Source organism: Apus apus, chromosome 23 (genome assembly GCF_020740795.1).
Source record: "Apus apus isolate bApuApu2 chromosome 23, bApuApu2.pri.cur, whole genome shotgun sequence".
Taxonomy (NCBI): domain Eukaryota; kingdom Metazoa; phylum Chordata; class Aves; order Apodiformes; family Apodidae; genus Apus; species Apus apus.
In genome coordinates this window covers 5,951,616-5,971,839 of record NC_067304.1, presented here as the reverse complement: position 1 = coordinate 5,971,839, position 20,224 = coordinate 5,951,616, and the positions used below count along the sequence as shown (strand labels likewise).

At 47.5% G+C, this 20,224-nt stretch overlaps 1 protein-coding gene across 4 annotated transcripts in view; it reads left to right on the top strand.

Annotated features, from left to right (window-relative positions):
- The window catches only part of KCND3 (potassium voltage-gated channel subfamily D member 3), a 101,794-nt gene extending 86,569 nt beyond the window's left edge, over positions 1 to 15,225 (top strand). For 3 of the 4 annotated variants that reach the window (XM_051638794.1, XM_051638795.1, XM_051638793.1), the window contains exons 4-8: positions 3,166 to 3,267; positions 8,816 to 8,908; positions 11,211 to 11,267; positions 12,163 to 12,410; positions 14,328 to 15,225. In XM_051638794.1, the coding sequence (XP_051494754.1) occupies positions 3,166 to 3,267; positions 8,816 to 8,908; positions 11,211 to 11,267; positions 12,163 to 12,410; positions 14,328 to 14,526 (699 nt within the window). In that variant the 3' untranslated portion in view covers positions 14,527 to 15,225. The remainder of the gene's footprint in view (positions 1 to 3,165; positions 3,268 to 8,815; positions 8,909 to 11,210; positions 11,268 to 12,162; positions 12,411 to 14,327) is intronic. The other variant, XM_051638796.1, reaches the window with a different exon arrangement.
- The last annotated feature ends 4,999 nt before the right edge of the window (positions 15,226 to 20,224 follow it).

Here is a 20,224-nt window from a genome sequence, read left to right as displayed (position 1 = left end):
AATAATTAGCTGCTTCCTGGGCCTGCCATCTGGTGAGCTTTTTCCCCTAAGCCAGCAGCTCCTGCCCCCTGCACATCTCCCCGGCAGCTAAAGGATGAAGATAGGCAAGTCTTTCATCTTTGCCAGTCCCTTTGGGAAATGTAGATTCCCAGGATGCCAACAGCCACTTCCACCACCCCCCAGCACCTGGCATGGATGGGGCTTCTCTGCCCTTCCTGCTGGTTCCAAGCCCCCAGTTTCTTACATGGCAGGAAGGAGCCAGAAGTGACCAAGACCTGCAGCCATCCTGGTCCCAGAGCACATGGGCTCCGAGATAACCAGATCCATCCTTCTAACCTGTAAGTGGCTGTCACTAGTATTATTATTTTCACCATATAAATTATCTTTCAGATTAGGTCATATGCATTTTGAGATCCTGTGGTTTCCTAGCAACCCCTCTCACCACTCCACAGGCAGACACACTGTACCGCTTGCTTTTCCTTTTTTAGCCTCTCTGTGCAGGGCTTATATTCAGTAACAGTGATCTCAGGCCTGGCCCTAATGACCTGCAGTCTGCCCCAGTTGTGGGATAAGGTGCAGGGACAGCAACCTGCCCCACAACGTGTGCAACAGGGCCAGAGAAACACGGTCCTCCACTTGTCCCGCAGACCAGAAGCACCAAGCCCTGCAGGGCAGGGGAGGACAAAAGCAGATCCACACCTGTTGAAAACTGGCAGAATGTGGAAGACACCATCAGCCAAACTGTCTGGGTTTCTGACAGCAAAACCCGTGGCAGTTCAGAGCAGAGCTCCTGCAGAACACCACTGCAGAGCTGCTGACTGCCAGGCACGGCCCCAGCGCTGCAGCCCAGGCGGACACGGGACCTGCACCCAAACGCCACGTAGAGCTGGGGCCACTTGCTAAATAATGCACTTTTACACACAGGCTTTTACATAAAGACACAAGCTGTCGTTTTAGAGCCGTTTCCAGTCCAACGTGGGAAACTGTCTGGAGGGCCAAAGCAATTTTAGGCACCAATTTTAATTAACTTTTCTAGACGAGGTAATCAAGATATCTACCAAATGTAATCATGATGGGGGCACAGAGTCAGGCAATGTGACTATCCTAGACAGCCTTTTGTGTAGGATTAACGTTTGTCCTGTCCCACTGACACTTTTTAAAATAACAAAGTCTGTTCTAAACTACAAAAGCCAAGGGGCCTTCATTATTTAGATAGCTAGTGGCCCTGTTTCAAAGAAGAAAAGAGAACAGACCTCAGAAAAAAAGCCATGCCCAGCCCATGTGGAGTACAGCTATTAATATTTGATCCTCGCTAGCCTGGAGGCAAAGGGAATAATGTTCATTACAAGAGACCAAGACTGAATCCACTTCAACAATTGGCTGAAGATGAGGATGAAACCTTTCCTGCTAGAGGTGAGGTGGGTAAGTTGGGACACACAGAATTCCTGCATTTCTGGTCCCAGATTGTAGTCTCAGGTCAGTCTTATTCAGGTCCCAGAGCAACACAGCACTTTGGGAAAGTCTTCAGAAAACCTGAAGATCCAATTCCATTTTCTTGGTGTATCCTCAGTCTACACTGTGCAAGTAGAACTCGTGCCCCTTTCACAGGGTGAGCAGGTAGGACACCTCAGCCCTGCTACAGGGTAAGTTCCAGCAGAGGTTGCACTCTCATATCAACCCAGAGTCTCAACATCAAAATGGGACAATGAAATCTAGGAGGGGTACAGAAAAAAGGTCAATTTTGGGTGTCCCCATTTTGGGGTATCAAAAGGCCACCTATTTTTCAGACTGGTCATAGCCTGCATCACCTAATTAAACTGCAAACTAGTATTCTCCACATGTCTTTGCCTGAGAAAGTGTCTGCTTAGGCAGCAGCTCTTAAGGTTTAACAAATCTCTCAAATATTGGGGGCCAAAGTCAGTCACACGTGCACAGTGGCTGGAATTAATAGAGCTCCTGGAGTTAATACACTCCTGGCCCCACTGCAGATACCTGCCTCTTGGCTTTACCCTTCCTACAGTGTGTACCCATTAGAACCTCTAATTAGAAAGGAAAATCACGAGTTCCATGTTATTTAAAAGATTATGCAGCATTTTAAAATACAGCACAATGTAATTATTTTTTAATAGCTGCAGCTATTTCATGTATTTACTTTTAATGGTGTTTGAGTCACAAATTAACAGTAGAAAAGAAAAAGGCAAATCAGCACTTGACAGAGGAGCAGGCAACAATTGAAAAGAAAAACTGAAACACTAGGAACTGTGTCATTAATGATGAAGAGGCTCTTACTGGTCTTGCTTGCTTGCTTTATTCTGGACTGGTTTTTATCATTTAACTTGTCCACCTGGAGGTGAAGGAGGTCAGGGATAAATAAGAGTTAGAAGAGTTGAACCTCCTGTTGGTGCAGAGGGACTTCTGCCAGTTTGCCAAGAGAAGTGTATTTTGGACAGTCTTGTATCACCAGAGTCAATCTCACACTGCTGCAGAGGAGCAAAACTGGTGCCTTTTCCTACTGCAGGATGAGGAGGAACACAGACTTTTTGGTCAGTATTTCCCAATATGAAATGAAGAACCTATCCCACTTGGCTGGTAAGTGGAGCAAGCTCCCCAGCCTGCCTCTCAGATCTCCCTCTGCAAGCCCATCAGCAGCCACTTGCCCACCACCCCAGCTGCAGCACAAGCAGAGCAAGTGACAACACATGTCAAAGGACAGAGCTGAAAGATAAAGGGAGCCAACAGCCAAGCCCTTAGAGAGGAGGTGAGCCATGACAGCAGCACACCTGCAGAGCTCGTACACAGGCCAGGCCACTCGTGGCCCTTTGTGCTCCTGCACCAGGGGCATGGCTGAGAGGAGTGTCTCTAGTTGCTGTGCATCTTGCTCCCAAAAATCAACATTAACTTTAAAAATGATAAACAGATCTACAGGACCCCATTCCTTATCCCTGGAAAGGCTCTTGGTGCTCCTTGGCAGATGATGTTCCTCAGACACACCCATCCCACCCTGCACAGACCTCTGCTGGGTGTTCTCCACACTCCTTGTATTGCACCCACAGGCTTTTTCAGGTAGAAGGAGAACCCACTATTCCCTCCTGCTGGTCTTGCCAGCACAGGACTGACCACTTGGTGTGCCCGGGTGTAACTCCAGCTCCTCTGCCCTCTCCACAGAAAGCCAGGCTGGCCAGGATCCGCGTGGCCAAGACGGGCAGCTCCAATGCCTACCTGCACAGCAAGCGCAACGGCCTCCTGAACGAAGCCCTGGAGCTGACGGTGAGTGCAGAGACCACATCTCCTTCCTCAGAGTTGAAGCAGCTCCCTGCTCCCACTCCTCTCCCCGGGCTCCCTCCCTTTCTCTCCCTATTGCCACTCGAGTCCTCGCTCTCCAGCCCAGTAGCCTCCCTGGAATGATGTTACCCCAGGTACTGGGTGTGCCCCGTGGAGGGACAGCTGGGACACAGCTGCAGGACTGAAGGGCAGGAAAAAGCTTCCTTGAGCTGATGTGACCTTCCAGCAATGACCAGGTCCCCTCAAAGCTCTGTGTGATGGAGCTGAGCTGATTTATAGCACCCAGGCTCTGCTCGGACTATAAATACCCACTCTCTTTCAACATGCAGTTTGTTATTTTCAAGAGTCTCCCTCCACCATGGACTGTCTGATCATGCCCAGCAGGACTGGAAAATATTCCCTAGCTCCTGTTTCAGGCAGTTTTGGGGGGTGCTATTTTTAACAGAAAGGCCTCTGGAGGCCAATTCCAGCTATTCAGGAGAAGGAAAGTTCTAAGTGCGTCAGATTGCTCAGCAGAATCAGGGAAAGCAAGAAAAGGTTATTACATTAAGCCTGATCAACACCAGAGCAGGTATTAGCACATTTCAAGGATTTGATTTCAAATAAATCAGCCTTTCATGCAGATGGGGAGCAAAGTGCAAGATGAAGAATGCTTAATGGAGTCACCAGAGCAGCCTGGCACTTGTTCATGGTTCCTGGCTTGGGCCCTAATCCTTTAAACATCTACTGCTCTCCCTGCACAGATTTCTGTATTTGTAAAATCCAAGCTGAAAAACCTTTTCAGCTCCTGGTGAAAGCTGCTCCCTGGGACCTGAGCCACTGCCACCCAGGTTCAGGGGGTACAACACAGAGGGAAGTTGTGCAGCACCTTGTTTTGCAAGTAGGATGCTGCTCGGTGCACAGAGAGAGGAATCTGGCCCTTTACAACTGAAGAGCTTTTAAACTGACTCCACAAAAGCCCCTCGCACCAAGCACGGATCTGGAAGGTAGGATGCCCAGAACAGTTTGTTTCCCCCTCCAAAATAGGTTTGATCCTTCTGACTACTCCTCTAACATGGTCTCCTGCTCTGCATATGGCAACGACTCCCAGAAAATCTGTTTCTTGAACCATATGTTGCTGATGAGCAGCTTGTGAAAAGCTTCTTTAGTAGGAACATGAGAGACCAGGAAAACTTGTCTCACCTAGTCCAGACCCTTAGCCCTGTAAAGGGAAGGTGCAGGACTGGGCTGGAGCTCAGCAGATATTCTACTATTTCATTATCCAGGAACATGCAAAAATCTGGCTGCAGATTTAAAACTTCCTTTTTTCAGCTTTTGATTTCCAATTTTTAAAAATGCCAGAAGATCTTAGCAGGGACACTCCTTTTGCACTTGATCTTCCAGCCTGTCATCCCAACAAGAATCTCCTCACTTCTCTTGTCAACTAAGACTCCCTGCCAAGACCACTCACAGAAGAGCAGCTGACACACCAATGCTTAGGTCCAAAACGCATGAGGTTGTAAGAAATATTTGGCTGAATGGATTAATTTTATGGAACTTGCCCAAAAAGAAGTGGAAGAAGAGTAATTTTGTTGGCTATGAACCTACTGTAGGCACAGAAAGGAAAACAAAAACATTCTAAAGAGGTTCCAGATTCTTCTTTTTTTTTTACCCATTAATAACTAGATTTAGACATATAGTAGCACCTGGGGCAGGTCTTCCCAAAGTTTTCTGGATGAAACCTGCTTCTTGGTGGGCTTACAGCTCTAAATGCCAACATGACTCCCCCACAGCCCAGTAAGATCCACAAAACCCACTATGAAAAGCACTGAACATTGTGCACAGTTATGTTGGTACTTTGTAAGAAAATACCCCCACCCTAAGGAATTTGCTGCTGAAATGGTCAAAAGTACTGGGAATAGGGAAGGACAAACTTCCATCCACCTGTGACATACAGGAATAAAATTTAGTGAAACAAGGACCCTGCCCAAGCCACGTCTGACATCTGCACCACCCCAGGATGTGCCTCAAGAGCTGAGACATGTCTCTCCATCCACAGGTAGTGGCATTAATTAATTACAGAACTGCAAAACATCCTTTGTTGTAAAGATGAACATGGCCAGGCAACATTTATGTCCTTTCCTTTTCTGGCAGGAGAACAAACTATTGCTTAGATTATACAAAGTGACTGACAGCAGAGTCCAGGCAGCCAGTTTTTTAAAGCTGCAAAAATATGAAGGAATGTGACTTCTGTAGTTACTATATTAGGCACCAAAATATTAACTACCTACTGTGCGTGTCTGTTAGTCAAATGAGTGTCAAACAGCTCCACTGGTCAGGTACACCCCTTGGTACCTTGCCCAGGACTCACATTAACTTTTAGTTGACTTCACGTGGCCAGCTTGCCCTCGGGTTAGTTTGTCACCCAGCAGCAATCCCAACTGCAATTACTGTACAGCCACAGCCAGACATCATCCCCTCCCTCATCACCTCCACCATTAGCAGTCACCCAGCACTGGGATCACTCTACACTGTTTTATCTCCCTGCAGTCTGACACCCCGGGGGGTTACCGAAGGAAAAACACTGCCCCAGAACCCATCCTGGCCCTGGCTTTGCACCCAAACTAACACACTGAGAAATAAGGACAGTTCAGGATTTCAGAACATGTGCCAGAGGGTTCTTGCATTAGCACCAGCATGAATACACTGACACCATCTTTCAAGGGAACAGCTTGTCTCCAGCCTGGAGCCTGAATCAAAGAGGAGGATTTATCCAAGGACAGCAGCAGGAAGGAGTTCTGCTCCTAGCAAGGATACAGACTCTTGCTTCAGAAACACATGGATTTGTGGCAGTTTCAATTTGCCATTAGACATGAAGTACTCAGACCTTTTTTCTTCTCATTTAGAGATTTTTAGTGGGTTTTATGTCAGAAGTGCTGAGGGGATGGTGAGCTTCCTGCCATGGCAGCAGCCTATGTATCCTCTTAGTGTTAATCTCTTTGTACAGCCAGCTGAAATTCCCTTTTAGCTAAAATGCTGGGAGGTGTATATCCTGGGAACAGCAGGCTGGGAGGCTCTTGTGCCTTTTCACAAGCAGAAGCTGCTTAGCCACAGCAAAGTATTGCAGCTGCTCTCCTGGGGAGGGACAATCCAACCCTGAGCCACTTCACCTCCATTCACCAGCCTCCAGCTTTGCCTGCTGAGGCACTAAGTACAAGAGGTAAAGTGGAAGTATTTTGGATTTCAGGACTGACACTGCAGTGAGTTTCAGTCTCCCTCCAAGCAACCAGCAGCTCAGTGAATGTCTTCCAAGAACAAACTGAATGGAAGCTGGCATCAAATCCTTGCAAAAATGGCATCCCAGCTCCAAAAACAAACTCTCCTCCTTTATAGGTATCCATTCCTCAACAGCACTATCAAAGTGCCCAACACTGTGTGATGTTGGCACTCCCAGTGTCCCAGGGCAGCAGCTCCTCCAGATCTCATTCTCCATTCCCACACTAGGGTGTTCTCAGTGGTTTCATACTCTTTGTTTCTGGAAACAATGAGCTGGCTGAAGACAAGGTGCAAGTCCTGCTCACTGGTGGTGAATCCTAGTCAGATTCATTCCCATCAGTGGCCAGCCTAGCCCTGGATGGAAAGCAGAGGGAGAGACTAAGTTTTGCTGCCAAAATTAACACTGGCCGAGTTCTTCTGCCAGAGGTCTGGAAGCTCTATCTTTACTTTCAGATTCCACTTAGATCTGTTCTCAAACAAATCCTTCTAAAAATTATATTGTTTGCTATACATGCTCTTTCTCTCTCATTTTCCAGGAGTTTGAGTGGTTTTAGTGCTGCACTGTTTTAGTGCATCATCATATTTGCTTTAGGGCTTGCAAGGACCTCCACGGGAACTATTCCAACACAGACTTCAGCAGAGTCAGTAATCTCAGCAGGCTACGACCAGGACCTGCTGGATGTGTAAGCTCACCAGGAGGATTGTTAATAAGAAAAATGGAACTGATTCTTTTTTTTTTAGACCATTTCTAAAAATACTTCTGGGAATGCTCCATCTTGAAAACAACAGCAACAAAATAATGCACAACCTGCCTAAGATACTGTACATAGAATTAATAGATTCCTATGGGAAACTAAGTCAGCTTCCTTAACGTACCAGCTCAGCTCTGTTCTGGCATCAGAGACAGAGCTAATCCCTCACTTAAGGCTCACAGAACCATCCTGGGAAAGGCATCCAGAGCACACATTTGCAGTGAATCACTGGGACACATGAGGGTATTTAAAAGCAAGGCTTTAAGCATAGTTGAATTTAACCCCCTTGAGAGCAACAGGCAGTATCTTGGTGCTTCTGCCAAGACCCTCTGCTGCAGCTCCCAGCCACCTCTTTTCTCTCTTGAGCAGTTAGAAACTGCTGTTTCACAGCCAAGTGGAGACTCAAGCCACACACGTCAATTTATAACTCTGAGATCTAGGCACTGCAGCAGACACCAGGCACTTCTTCCTGAGGGAGCACAGGGAAACATTTCACAACACCAAATTGCCATTTTAAGGCTTGTCATCAAAGACACACACAGATTAATGTGTCATGAAATCACAGTGAATTTCAAGACCAGAAGCTTAAGTAGTAGGAAGAGAACATCCTTAAGAACCCAGCTGTACAGGTTTTGCTGTACTACAAGCCAAGTATCTGCATGGTGGGGGCTCTGCAAGCAGCTTGCCTTGCTCTGGGTTTGTGCTGGATGATGCACCCAGGGCTGTTGGGCACCGTGTTCCCAACACACACATCCCAGCAAGCCATCCTGCTGGGGGAAAGCCACAAGCCAAAAGAAACTACTGAAGATAGGACCTTCCTTCTCCTAGGGAACTGCTGCCACGTGTCACAGGAACATAGACCCTCTGCCCCTGCTGCTTCATTTGCCACGTGCTTGAACAGGATAATTCATGTATAAGAATTTTCACAGAAATAGTGCCTGCCTGTTCCTCCCTTCTGTCCCTGCCTTTCCAAGAGGGCTTTGCCTCAGGAGGAGTTACAGACCTTCAGTTTGCACCAAACCCAGTCCCTAGGACCTGCTATCATCTCCCCACCAACAACCATCCACAGGGACCAGAGGAGCAGCCCCCTCTTGATGCACCACAAGAGCAAAGAACAGGAAACAACTGCAGGGTGCATCTGTTGGCACCCAAAGGTCATATCAAGCTTAAAACTCTTAACCTGTTTTTGGAAAATAAGCCAGCACACTTCTTTTCTTTCTTACCTTCTGGCTCAGGTATCTGGAGATCACCCTTCAATAGCGTTTCTCATGTTCCCTCCACAGCTACAAAATGGCTGGAAAGAGCCAGGTTTTGTATCAAATCTGTGCTTCTCACCTGAGTTCACAAGCCTAATCATTAAGGGAAAAAACGAGGTAACCTAATGAGAGTCATGAGGAACAGCTGAGAGCTGCCAGCTCTGGCCAGGTTGTCTGTGCCCCTGCGGGAGCCGGTGCCGGGAGCTCCGCTTCTTGTCACGGCTTTACACCTGGTTTTGTTTTGTTCTCTCCCCCTTTCTGGTTCTGTAGGGATCCACTGAAGATGAACAGCACACGACTAAAGGCACCTCCTTAATCGAAAGCCAACATCACCACCTGCTGCACTGCCTGGAAAAAACAACCGTAAGTAGCAGCACAAACCTCCGCCCGGCGGGGGTCGGTGCCCGGGCCGGGCAGGGCAGGGCAGGGGCTGGTGCTGCCAGGCACCCCCACACTCCCTGCTGGGGCTAGTTAGTGCGAAAGCAGAGTTCTGCTGCCTTAGAGCAGGAAGCTGCTGTCAGCCTGTCCCAGCTGGGGTCAGGTCTCCAGGAAAACAAAAGACCTTTAGCCCTTTGTTTGGCGCAGGGCAGATGAGCTCTCTGAACATGTAGGAAGGCTGCACACACACCTGCTCACTCCAGTTGTGGTGACAAGAGCAGGCAATTTATCTCAAAGCCAGCCAAGCAGTTTCTGAAACGTGGCTTTTCTGTCCGTGCCATGCCAGGTGCTGGAGTGAGAATTTTCTCTCTCATGAAGTGGTTCTGCATGCAGAAGCCTCTAGCAACACTTCAGATACTTATTTGAGACACATGTTTTACTTCCAGGTTTACATAAAAGGTTCTGCAGTAAAGGAACACAGTTATCTAAAATATGAATCATTCTGGAAAGAATGGAGAGGGTTTAACACTTGAAATATTCATGCCTTTTTCTATCTGCATCCATCTTCAAATGTACTTTTGATTTCTGATTTGCAAGAGCTTTCTTTTAGATAAATCACCCCCACTTCCCTAGTTTGGCTTATGCTGGAATAACAGCACTTAGGCCTCAGCAAAACACTGGGAGAAGATGACTGGTTAAGTGGTGACCTGCTGAGTCCAGCTGCTTTACCACAAGGAGCTGTCGAGGTCACCAAATGGATTCTTCCTGTATCAGTGACTGCCACATTTATTTTACAAGATTCATCTTGCCTTTGTTTCTAGCAGTTTGGGATGTTCCATAACAAGCAGGTATTTCACAATCTGACTCTTCAGTTCAGAACTTGATGCTTAAGTTTCACTACAACAACATGTATTTCTGAAGAAACCTTTGCATTGGAAACTGGAGCAAAGCTGAGCTGGCAGCCCAGCCTGGGGCTGTCTTGGCAGGCCCTGACTTTGTAAAGGCTCATAGAAATCTTGACTGCTGCCCAGGGCAGGTGGGCACCTCTGGGAGCTGCCTGGGCTGCCCCAGGGCTCCTTGGGCTGCTGGAATGAACGTGGTCAAAGCCTGTCCCAGTTGTGGCTGCACTGCTATCCCACAGCAGCAGAGCCAGGCTGCCTCCAGCACACCAGCCTGCCCAGACTGTGAGTCTCAGTGACTCTTCTGGCTGAAAACCCTGCCCCTTCCTTATGGCAAAGAACAGCACCAAGGATGATACTTTGAGTTTTTATTAAAACCTAGAGAGAGAATCTGCACAACATTTAATGTGTCTCCCCCCATGTTTTTCAGCCACTTATCACCATGATGTGGCATTGAATCATGGAGCAAGTTTGGATTCTGGTCTCAAATTATCAATCCAAATAGTTCAATCAGTTTGTGTGGAACTTCTGTAGTTCACACAATCTATTTAAACACCGTGCAACAGTTCTCCCAAAAATGTAAATCTCAGTGAAAGAATTTTTAAATACTCAAGGGTCATTCTGTGACCAAGTTGCAGGAATGGAATGAGGAATGTACTGTGGTTACAAACTTGTTTCAATGGGCAATTCACCCTTCCTGAAGACAGGCAGGAGGAGTCTAAAAGTACATTTATTGACACGGTATCTGTGGTTGTCACTAGCACACAGCCTTGCAGCTGGGGGGCTTGGCTCACAGATCTGGTGTCAGATGACAAAGTGACCCTCAAGTACCTGTAGCTGCCACAACAGAGGTTGCTTTGTCACATTAACACAACAGATGGAGTTTGTTCAAACCAAAGGAGTTTTTTTTCGCTCCTTCCAACTCCCCAGGGGAGGATGGACGTTCACATGCCATGTTTTCTCCTGGTGCTGAGTGCATCAATCCAGTCCTTCAACCCAAACCTTTCTCCTGTGTTCCCACAGAACATGGTCAGACCCCAGCTCCAGTGGTGAGCCAGTGGCCATGCAATTCCAACTATTGCTTCTGAATCAGCAGCTGGAACTTTGTTTTCCTTTGCCTTTAGCTCTCAAAAGCTCAGAGTAATAAAGTTACCAGATTTGTTCCGTTTCCAAGGTCATAACATCAAAAAGCTTAAGTGTGAGAAGGAAGGAACAAAGGAGTCTGATTCAGACAAGGTTTGGTGAAGAGAAGGTCCAGTTGCCCATTCAAACCTGAGCCAGCCAGCTGGAATGCTGAGGCAAGGGATGCAGTGCTGGGACTGATCTTCTGAATGCCAGGATGGACAATCAACTGTGTTTTTATCTTTTGTTGCCATGTTGTCCCGTAGGGATTGTCCTATCTTGTGGATGATCCCCTGTTATCTGTACGAACTTCCACCATCAAGGTATTTCCTTTTTAATTCAATCTGTTCTCTCTCTGGTCTCTGTGCCGTGTCTGGACCCTGTTGCTTCCTTTCCTGTTCCTGGTCTTGTCTGCGGGAGCTTGTGCACGTGGCTCTTTCTGGCTGTGCAGTGCTCTTGTTTCCTGTGAGGTTGTTGGTTGTTCCAGTGGCAACTGGTGGCTACCTTCACCCTGGCTGCTTTTGTTTCCCATCCTTTCTGATGCTGATAGGGGCTGGATAAAGTGTGTTTCTAGCCATGTATGAAGTTCATACACACACACTAGAGCTCTTTCTTTCAGGATTTCTTATTCCTTAGCACAGAAACTCTTCACAAATGCAGCTTGCTGAATTTCCTTTCCCTCTGCACTTCCAGCTCTCACCTGCCCCCTTGATTTCCACTCAGCCAACAGCACCCAGTGAACTGCAGGTTTGCTTTGCACCCCAGGGCCGACACAAGCGCCCTGCAGTTCAGCTGCACGTCCAGACAGTGACAAAGAAAAAGGTCCCCAGATCTCCTCTTGGGTTTCATAATCAGGTGGTATTGCAGACATTTTGAAGCCACTTCTGGAATCCAGACACACAAATGAAAGGAAGTTCAAACACAAGGTATGAACCATCTCAGAGTACAGAAGCAGGGCAGCACTGAGGGGCTGTCCTGCCTCTCTCACTGCAGCCGCCTCCCTGTGCCCCTCCTGATGCAGGAGAGCAGAGTCTTCTCTTGGTTGCAGTGAGTGGAAGGGCAGAGTCATTTGAAGATCTGCCTGGTGCAAATATTCTCAGGCAGAGATCACCTCACACAGACAAGGAGCTGACACGTCCCACCAGCCTGGCCAAAAGGTGCCGCTGGGAACCAACTGCTGCTGGTGCTGCCAGTAACGCCTGTTCTGTCCCCTGCCAGAACCACGAGTTCATAGACGAGCAGCTCTTCGAGCAGAACTGCATGGAGAGCTCGATGCAGAACTACCCTTCCTCTCGGAGCCCCTCCCTGTCCAGCCACCACGGCCTGACCAGCTCCTGCTGCTCCCGCCGCAGCAAGAAGAGCACCCACCTGCCCAACTCCAGCGTGCCCGCCACCCGCCTGCGCAGCATGCAGGAGCTCAGCACCATCCACATCCCCTGCAGCGAGCAGCCCTCCCTCACCACAAGGTACAGTGAGTAGGCTCTTGCTGCCAAGCTGCTGCATGCCAGCCTCTGGAGTGTGCTGTCCCACTGGATGCTCCTGCAGGCCGGGTCTCCAGCCAGGGAGGGGGGATCTAGTGCTGGGAGTATCTTGGTTTCCTTCCTTCTAAGGACAGCCCAAGGGGTGTCTCCTAGCTGCTCCAGGAAGAACCAGGTCAGAGTTGCCTTCTAGTGCAGCTCTTCTCTGGCCAATCTGGACAGAGCAGAATGAATTCCAGCTGAAACCTGCCTCTGAAGTGCTAATCACACAGGCAGGAGCCAGCAGTTCCCAGCTGTGAGCCACTCACCAAAGCTGGCACAGCTCACCTCCCAGAGAGCCCAGGGCTTCAGAGCCCTTCCTGGGAGAAGGCAAAAGCAAGCAGCAAATCAGTGTCTGAGAGCAGGAGCTGTTGGAGAGCTGCACAGGCACGGCCCACCAGGGACACTCACGTCACTGATTTTCATTGTCCTAAAGTCTAAATTGCAGCTGTGAGCATCAAGCACCACTGGGAAACAAAGGAGGAGGAATGTTACCATGATGTCTGAGTAGCTCTCACCTCAAAAGGCATCAGTGACACAGACAGAGTCTCACTGCAAAATCTCAAAACTTTCATTTTACTCATAACTTGCTGAAAAAATAATTTCTCCACCATATACTTCTTGTAAACATCCAATTATTCTCTAAATCCCCCTCAGCCCACTAAGCTTCTTGTGCACTGGGCTGCTCCTGAACTTCCCATTCTTCTCCCTGTCCCTATCAAAGGGATCTAGAAATGAAACAAAGCACAGCAGCTACCTCTGTGGGCCAGAGGGAAGTCAGAAGGGCCTTTCAGAGGAGGAATTATTAATAGATAAGCACAAAACCAGTCTCTTGACTATTGCAATTTCAAGATGACAAGAGTATAAAGCAGCACCTGAAGCAGTACTTCAGGGGAATGTCAACTATTCTGCCTATTTCAGTGGGTGCTACATCAGATGCCAGTGATATTTTAAACGTCAACAGTTTGTTACTTCACTCGCTTTCCAAACTGTGTAAGAATGGAGTAAAAAAAGCTTTTAAGTTGTTTTTCATGTGGAACACAACTAACTGGGTGTACTGGTTACCACTGGCAGAACCACCCAGTCCCTCAGACTGCCCCCCTCTCAGCTCCTGGCTGAGGCAAGGGGGAGCAGAACAGGTTCTGCCTCATAAAGTGTCCTTGGGAAGCTTGAGCGACCAAGAAACATCCTCTGGGTGAGTCACTAGGAGAACAGCAGCAATACGTTTCCAACTGGGAGCTTTAAGTTTCCAAAAGACAGGCCTTGTGTTTAAAATGAACACGTTGGGCTGGTAATAGCAGAGTCCTGTAGCTGTGCAGATGCACAGAAACCAACCTGTCATTTTCCCTCTGTAATTAAATATAGGATGCAGTTGGTGCAGATCTGTTAGGAATGCTCCCAGCTGCCAGAGCCCTGAAACTGCTGCAGAGAGGTGGAAAAAAATAGAAAAGATCAAGGGACAGTGAATTTGAAAGATGCATTTGAAATGCAAGGAAGACAACGTCTCTTTCTCAGGAAGAACTACCTGTGCTCTGAAAGATGCACTCACTGCACAGGACGGTACATTAAGATGCTCCCTTAATTAAACTAGAATTATGCACAAACGAAATGGAAACGTTAGAACAATTTGCCCTGTGAAAAGCTGTTCCCTAATTCGTGCAATCTGGGGAGAAATCAATGATGCCTTGCAGAAACTGGGGGGAACACTGAGGTGGAGTCTTCTGAATATTTCAGTGCCCTTAGCTGAGAGGAAGAAGACACTGACCACGCGCAGCTCCTGCTCCTCCCTGCTGCTTGTTTTGCTTTCTTTTTAAGGAAAAAAAAAAAAAAAAAAAAAAGAAGCCAAACACTAAACTTGTTTTCTAGTCGTTCCAGTCTCAACATGAAATCAGATGACGGGCTGAGACCGAACTGCAAAGCTGCCCAGATAACAACAGCCATCATCAGCATCCCCACGCCCCCCGCGCTCACCCCCGAGGGCGAGAGCCGCCCGCCCCCCAGCCCCGGCCACTCCACGAACATTCCCACCACCACGAGCAACATCGTCAAGGTCTCTGCCTTGTAAGACGTCTCATGCACAGAAGGAGGCTGGCAGACCAGTGCCCCCCTCTCCCTCCACACCTCCATGCTCCTTTCTTGCTGCAAATTGTGCCTGGATGGACCAACCTGACGTTTCGCCATCGCTCAGCGACGGACCCGACGGGGCAGCTTTTCTTCGGGCTCACATCCCAGCTGTGGACTGAGGAAGGGTTGGGGAAGGAAGGACGAGGCTGGTTAAAGGAAAAACCTGCACGGAGAGTGTGTTGTGCCAGGGTAGAGGGCAAAAAGTCACCCGTGGAGGCCAGAGGGAAAGAAGCATCATGGCAAGAAGAGAGTCCCTGCAGAAGCGGAGATGTAACACTGTGTATCGCAGCACCTGTGGCAAGGTTTTTAATGGATAATATTTATTCATGAGGAAATGACTGAACAGGTGAAAAACAATGGATTTTGTGAATTTTTTTTCTTCATGGAGCAGAACCTTTAGACCAACCAAAATTTCACTTTGTTTGTTTTGTTGTTTGTTTGTTTGTTTTTCTTTTATAGGAAAAGATTTAGACAAGAAGCCACCTGTGACAGATCCCCCTTCCCAGCCCTGTGTGTGTGTGTGCGCAGCAGCCAGGGCACAGCAGCACTGCCTGCCAGGCAGCAGAGCCTGCTGCCAGCCCTGGGGGCACAGCTGGGACACACAAGCACGTGTCAGCACACAGATGTGCACACACACACACACACACACTGTTTCACCCTGGATGGCATTCTTAACTTAGACAATTTTGTATCCGCCTTTTAAGTCAATACAGTGCAATTGCAAACAGTGTGTTTGTCTGCTAATTATTGTCTGTGAAAACATATTTGTGGAAAAAAAAAAAAAAAGACAGGCTATAGTAGAGTTTTAGTCCCACCTGGGTATCTGCTTTCTACTTTTGTTATCACTTACCTGTAAGAGTGTGACTAGACCACCAGTCCTGTATTTTTAAAAAGAACAAAAAAGGTAGGACTCTTTTTTTAATACTGTGCACACAAATGGCAAAGAATGAGAAAGCACTGAACTTGACTGCATCAGGTGTTCAAAGTCTAACAGAGGTTTCTCCAACGTATGCCCATGCTTTTTTAGTTTTGTTTTCTAGATACAAATCTCTTTGCTAGCACTGGACATACAACCCACTGTAAATAGTAGCCCAGTAACGTCTGGATCTATACTTGATAATAACTAACCCCAGAGCCAAATATCTTGCATGGACAGAGGGGTATTTGGCCTTTTCCCAGTCCTTGTCTCATCAATGGCTTCTGGGTTGCACTGATTTCAGGGGCAGAACAGGTTAGCAAGTTCCTTTCCAGCCCCAGCCCAGGATCTCCAACGTGCATCCACCTGGGAAGGGGGAGCAGTTCTGCAGTTTGGAAAACATTTGATCAAGTCTGGCACAGACAGCAGTTTCTTTTTGCAGTTCTACCCCCAGTTTGGGAAAAGTCACACCCTTCTAGTCAACCAAAACCTGAACTAACACTGTGGTACTACCAAGAAGCTGATACTTCTGACCAAGCTGTGGTCAGTCCTAGCACCTCTTTCTAGGAATTATTTAAGGAAATAAGTGGCCCTGAAACATGACTGATGTATTTTTTTTTTCTCCCTAAGAAGACTAACTTTTTTCTTCCATTCTGCCTTTCTCAAGCCCCCTTTTCAGACCAGGTGTGCTCCATGAAGGGCAAAGTGAGGAGCAATGTCACCCACCTCTTCACTTGTCATCCTCTGGCTAATTGCTGCAGTCCTGCACAAAAGCCTGGAGGCCCTGAACACACCCTGGAAGGGTGATGCTCCCAGTCCCCAGCAGCTGGTAGAGAACAAGGACACCTCAGGAATCCTGTTCCTGGACAGGGAGTTCACCAACACCAGAGTTCAGAGCTGCTCTAAGCATGTTTGAGGCTGATTCAGCAAATGGATGACTTCTTTTTTTTTTTTTTAACATCTGTCACAGTCTATCCTGATGTACTATTTATATACACATATACACACATAAAAATAATAGACACATACATGTACAGATAGATAAATAGACCTACATGCTGACTGAAATGTATTAGCTAGCAATCTGCTTTGTTAGCCTCCTAACCTGCTAGTTACAGCGTGGACTCAGAGGGCTGAGGCATTAACTCAGCAGCTTCCTTAGACACCTCCAAGGCTCTAGGAATATTAGGGCTCAGCCTTCAGTAGTGGCACCAGCTTATAGTCAATTACTCCAGTGCTGCAACCCCTTACCCAAAAACTATGTTTAGTCCTGTTTTAAATTATTGAAAAGCTCTGCCTTTGCTGCTTCCTGTAGGAGGTTGTACTGCAGTTGATCTTACCATTACTGAGTTTTTCTTGATGTGTGAATTCTTTGTTTTCACTTCATTATTTGTCATCATCTGCTCCCCATCTGAACACCCTCACACTCCTAGACCAGAGGCCTTGCTCCCCACCACTTTGCACCCTGCAGCCCCCCAGGAGGGCCACACGCTGCCCTGCTGACAAGGAAAGGGTGACCAAGAGTCAGGGACTCTCCGTGGGTTCTGGGTGCTGCCTTTCTTGTTCCTGATTTACTGTGGAGTGGTAAACAAACCACTTCATCTCTCTGCACCCAGTTCTCTGTGAATAGCAATCCTGGCAGCCTGTGGCTAAAAGCACTATTGGTGTTCAGTTGCTGTCAGTCAAAATGCTTCTTGGGAAAAAAAAACCCAACAAAATACATTTTTAAGAGGCAAAAACTAGTAAAGAGAAAAGCCAGTCCTTGGGGTGTCTGGCTGGGTGCTTGAGCTCAGATTGTCAGGGCAGCCACAGCCTTTGTTCTCTCCACAGAAGAGGAATCCTTGCTATCCTTGCTCAAGAACAGATCCTTGCCTCTCCTGCCTCACCTTGGCAGGTGCTGCCCCATCCAGCCAGCACCTCAGCACGGGCTGGCAGTGGACAAAGACAAAACTAAGCAAGTCTGAGCCGAGAACAACAGGGCTGAAAATATTCTTCACGGGGGCATTAGCTCCCTTTATTCACTGATCTGAAGCAGATTGAGTAATGCTTCCAAAAGCACTTGACTCTGTGCATGCACAAAACCTGCCTGGGCTGCCCAACCCAGCTCCATCCCCGTGATGGGGGCCTGAGGTCCCTGGAACAGCACAAACATCAGGGCAGGGGCTGGTGGGGCACAACATGGCACCAGATGAATGCAGGGAAGGAGGGAAGGATTGGTTGGCCAGGCTGGATGGGGGCCCTGAGCAACCTGGGCTAGTGGGAGGTGTCCCGGCCCGTGCAGGAAGGTTGGAAATAGATGATCTTTGAGGTCCCTTCCAACCCAAGCCATTCCATGATCCTATGACTGGCACAGAGGAACACAGGAACTGCACTATAGACACTTATTCCTACAGTACTAAACTGCAAGGCTCTTTATAACCTTTAAAAAGCAACTTACAAACCATTGCTGAGATAAGGGCAAGTCAATCCTGAAAATTCCTCAGCCAGAACAGGATTTGGACCACTCAGCCCAGTGGTCCCCAGCACTGCCCTGTCTTACCAGCACCCCCTCCCTCCCCACTGCCACACACCTACACTGAGGAAAAACCAGCACATACCCCTGCAATCCCAGTCATTCCTGATGGAAAGAGGCTTCTCCAGGTGTGGGCTGCCTCCAGGAGGAAAAATACCCAGAAACACGGGTGGGTTCCAGTGCCAACACCTCTCTGAAAGGCAGGGGGTGCAAACCAGCCTGATCAGCAAGAGTCTCCAACAGAGTGTCCGTAGGATGTGGGCAGTTCATTCCAAAAGCCTTCCCCCCCTCCCACTAATTCCTTGTGACTTTTTATAGCTTTAGAAAAAAAGATAAAACCAGATTGTTTTTACAAAGAAGCAAAAGGAAGGGGATTATTTTTTTCAGTCTTTTGTAAAGCAATATTAAAAATCCCAAAGGAGCAACACCTTTTTCTGAACATTTTGTTTCCTTTCTGGAGCCTTTTCAGAGGGAAAAATATTTTCACAGGTTTTAAGCAGATCCTATTAATAGATGTGCTCTCCTCTCACCTGGCACTGGGCTGCTAATAGAAGGAATCACACCCAGCTGGCAAGGAATGGTGAGAAATGCCTTTCACACCGAGGCTTTGACTTCCATCTACTTTAAAATCCACCTTTTTCTTTTTCTTTTCCTTAAAAATCTTAAGGGCACCCATAAAGAAGGGGCTGGAGAGAACACATCTTGGTGCATAAAAATCAAATAATCCAAAAATTCAATCCATCCTCCACTAGCACAATATCCTCCCCTGCAACAGACTGCATTGTTTTCTCTAGGTTAGATTCCAAATTCTCCAAGGAAAGGATTCCCACCGTGTCCCTGGGGACCTTATTCCAGGCTAATAGATCTCTGTGTCAAGGATTTTCCCCTGCTGTTGAGCCATGATGCTTCCCTTGACTTCTCCTCTCTTGCTGTTCTAGTCCCTTGCACCACAGGAAATGATTCTGCTTCCCACACTGCCAGGCCTGCCTGCCAGCCCCGAGGAGCAGAAAACCTACAGCAAATTCTTATGCCAGAGACAACTTCTGTCTGTCAAATAATTATCCTTGCTAGCAGTGAACCTGGGAAAACTTCAGCTCAGTAACACACAAGGCTTTAGTGTGGACTAAAGTTAACAGGTAATTCAAAACACACATTTCTGGAGAGTAGCCAGAAATACTAGGTGTGAATCAAAGCTGCTTGTTGAATCTGAAGCAGGGGATACAACACAAGTGCTGCAAAGCAGCATTTGTCCCTCTAGCTTGGGCAGCTCCAGGGGTGAGCATGAGAATCAGCTCGATGCCAGCTCAAGAAGCAAAGTTGCTTCAAATGTTTTGCTTTTTTAAGTAAAGAGCTTGTAAAACATGTTGTATCTTACACATATTATAGAGCAAATTCAGTGCATTAAAAATCACATCTAATTTATGGGCTGCAAACATCCCTTGGATCCTGTAATATTTTTTCTGTGCCAGACTATGGCAGTTACAAAGGCAGCACCCACAGATGGCCTGTGAGCATCAGCAGCTTTGAAACAAAGACTTTGTTCTGCTTTGAAAATTAGGTGAATAAAACTCCTTTTCCACATAATTTACCAATCAAATATATCTTGATTTTTAAAAAAACCAAGCAAACAAACAATAATTTACCATCCTTCAACACCTTAAGCAAGTGCACTAGATACAGATTTGAGAGCTCAGGTTTTTCCCACTCAATGGTACCATAAAACTCTCCATAACTGTTTCATCCCTCCCAAAGCAAGAAGGCAGAGAGCAAATTACTCAGAGCTGGGAGAGGGAGCATCAGGAACCTGTGTTCTACCCCTGAGTGTCTTGGTGAATCACTAAGTGACCTGGAACAAATCGTTCCACCTCTTTGCCAGTTACACAAGCTGTAGAGAATTTAACCCCTCCCCCCCTTTCAATAAGTGCAGCTCCATTGATGAACACCCACAAAACCCCAGAGAGCTCTGCAGAAGGTGCCAGCACTGCTACTCACCTTCAGACCCAGGAACTGTGCCAGAAAAACTCCAGGTGGATCAGCCAAAAGACCAGGTGACAAAGAGCTTGTGAAAATTCCTTCTTAGCTCCCAGGCAATATTCTGTTACTTTGTGTGTTTGTGTGTGCACGTGTTTCTTTTCCTTCGGGCTCATGCTAGTCCAGCAGTCGGGGGGAGCAGCCCCCCAGGTTCCCCTTGCTCTGGTGCAGCCAGGACTG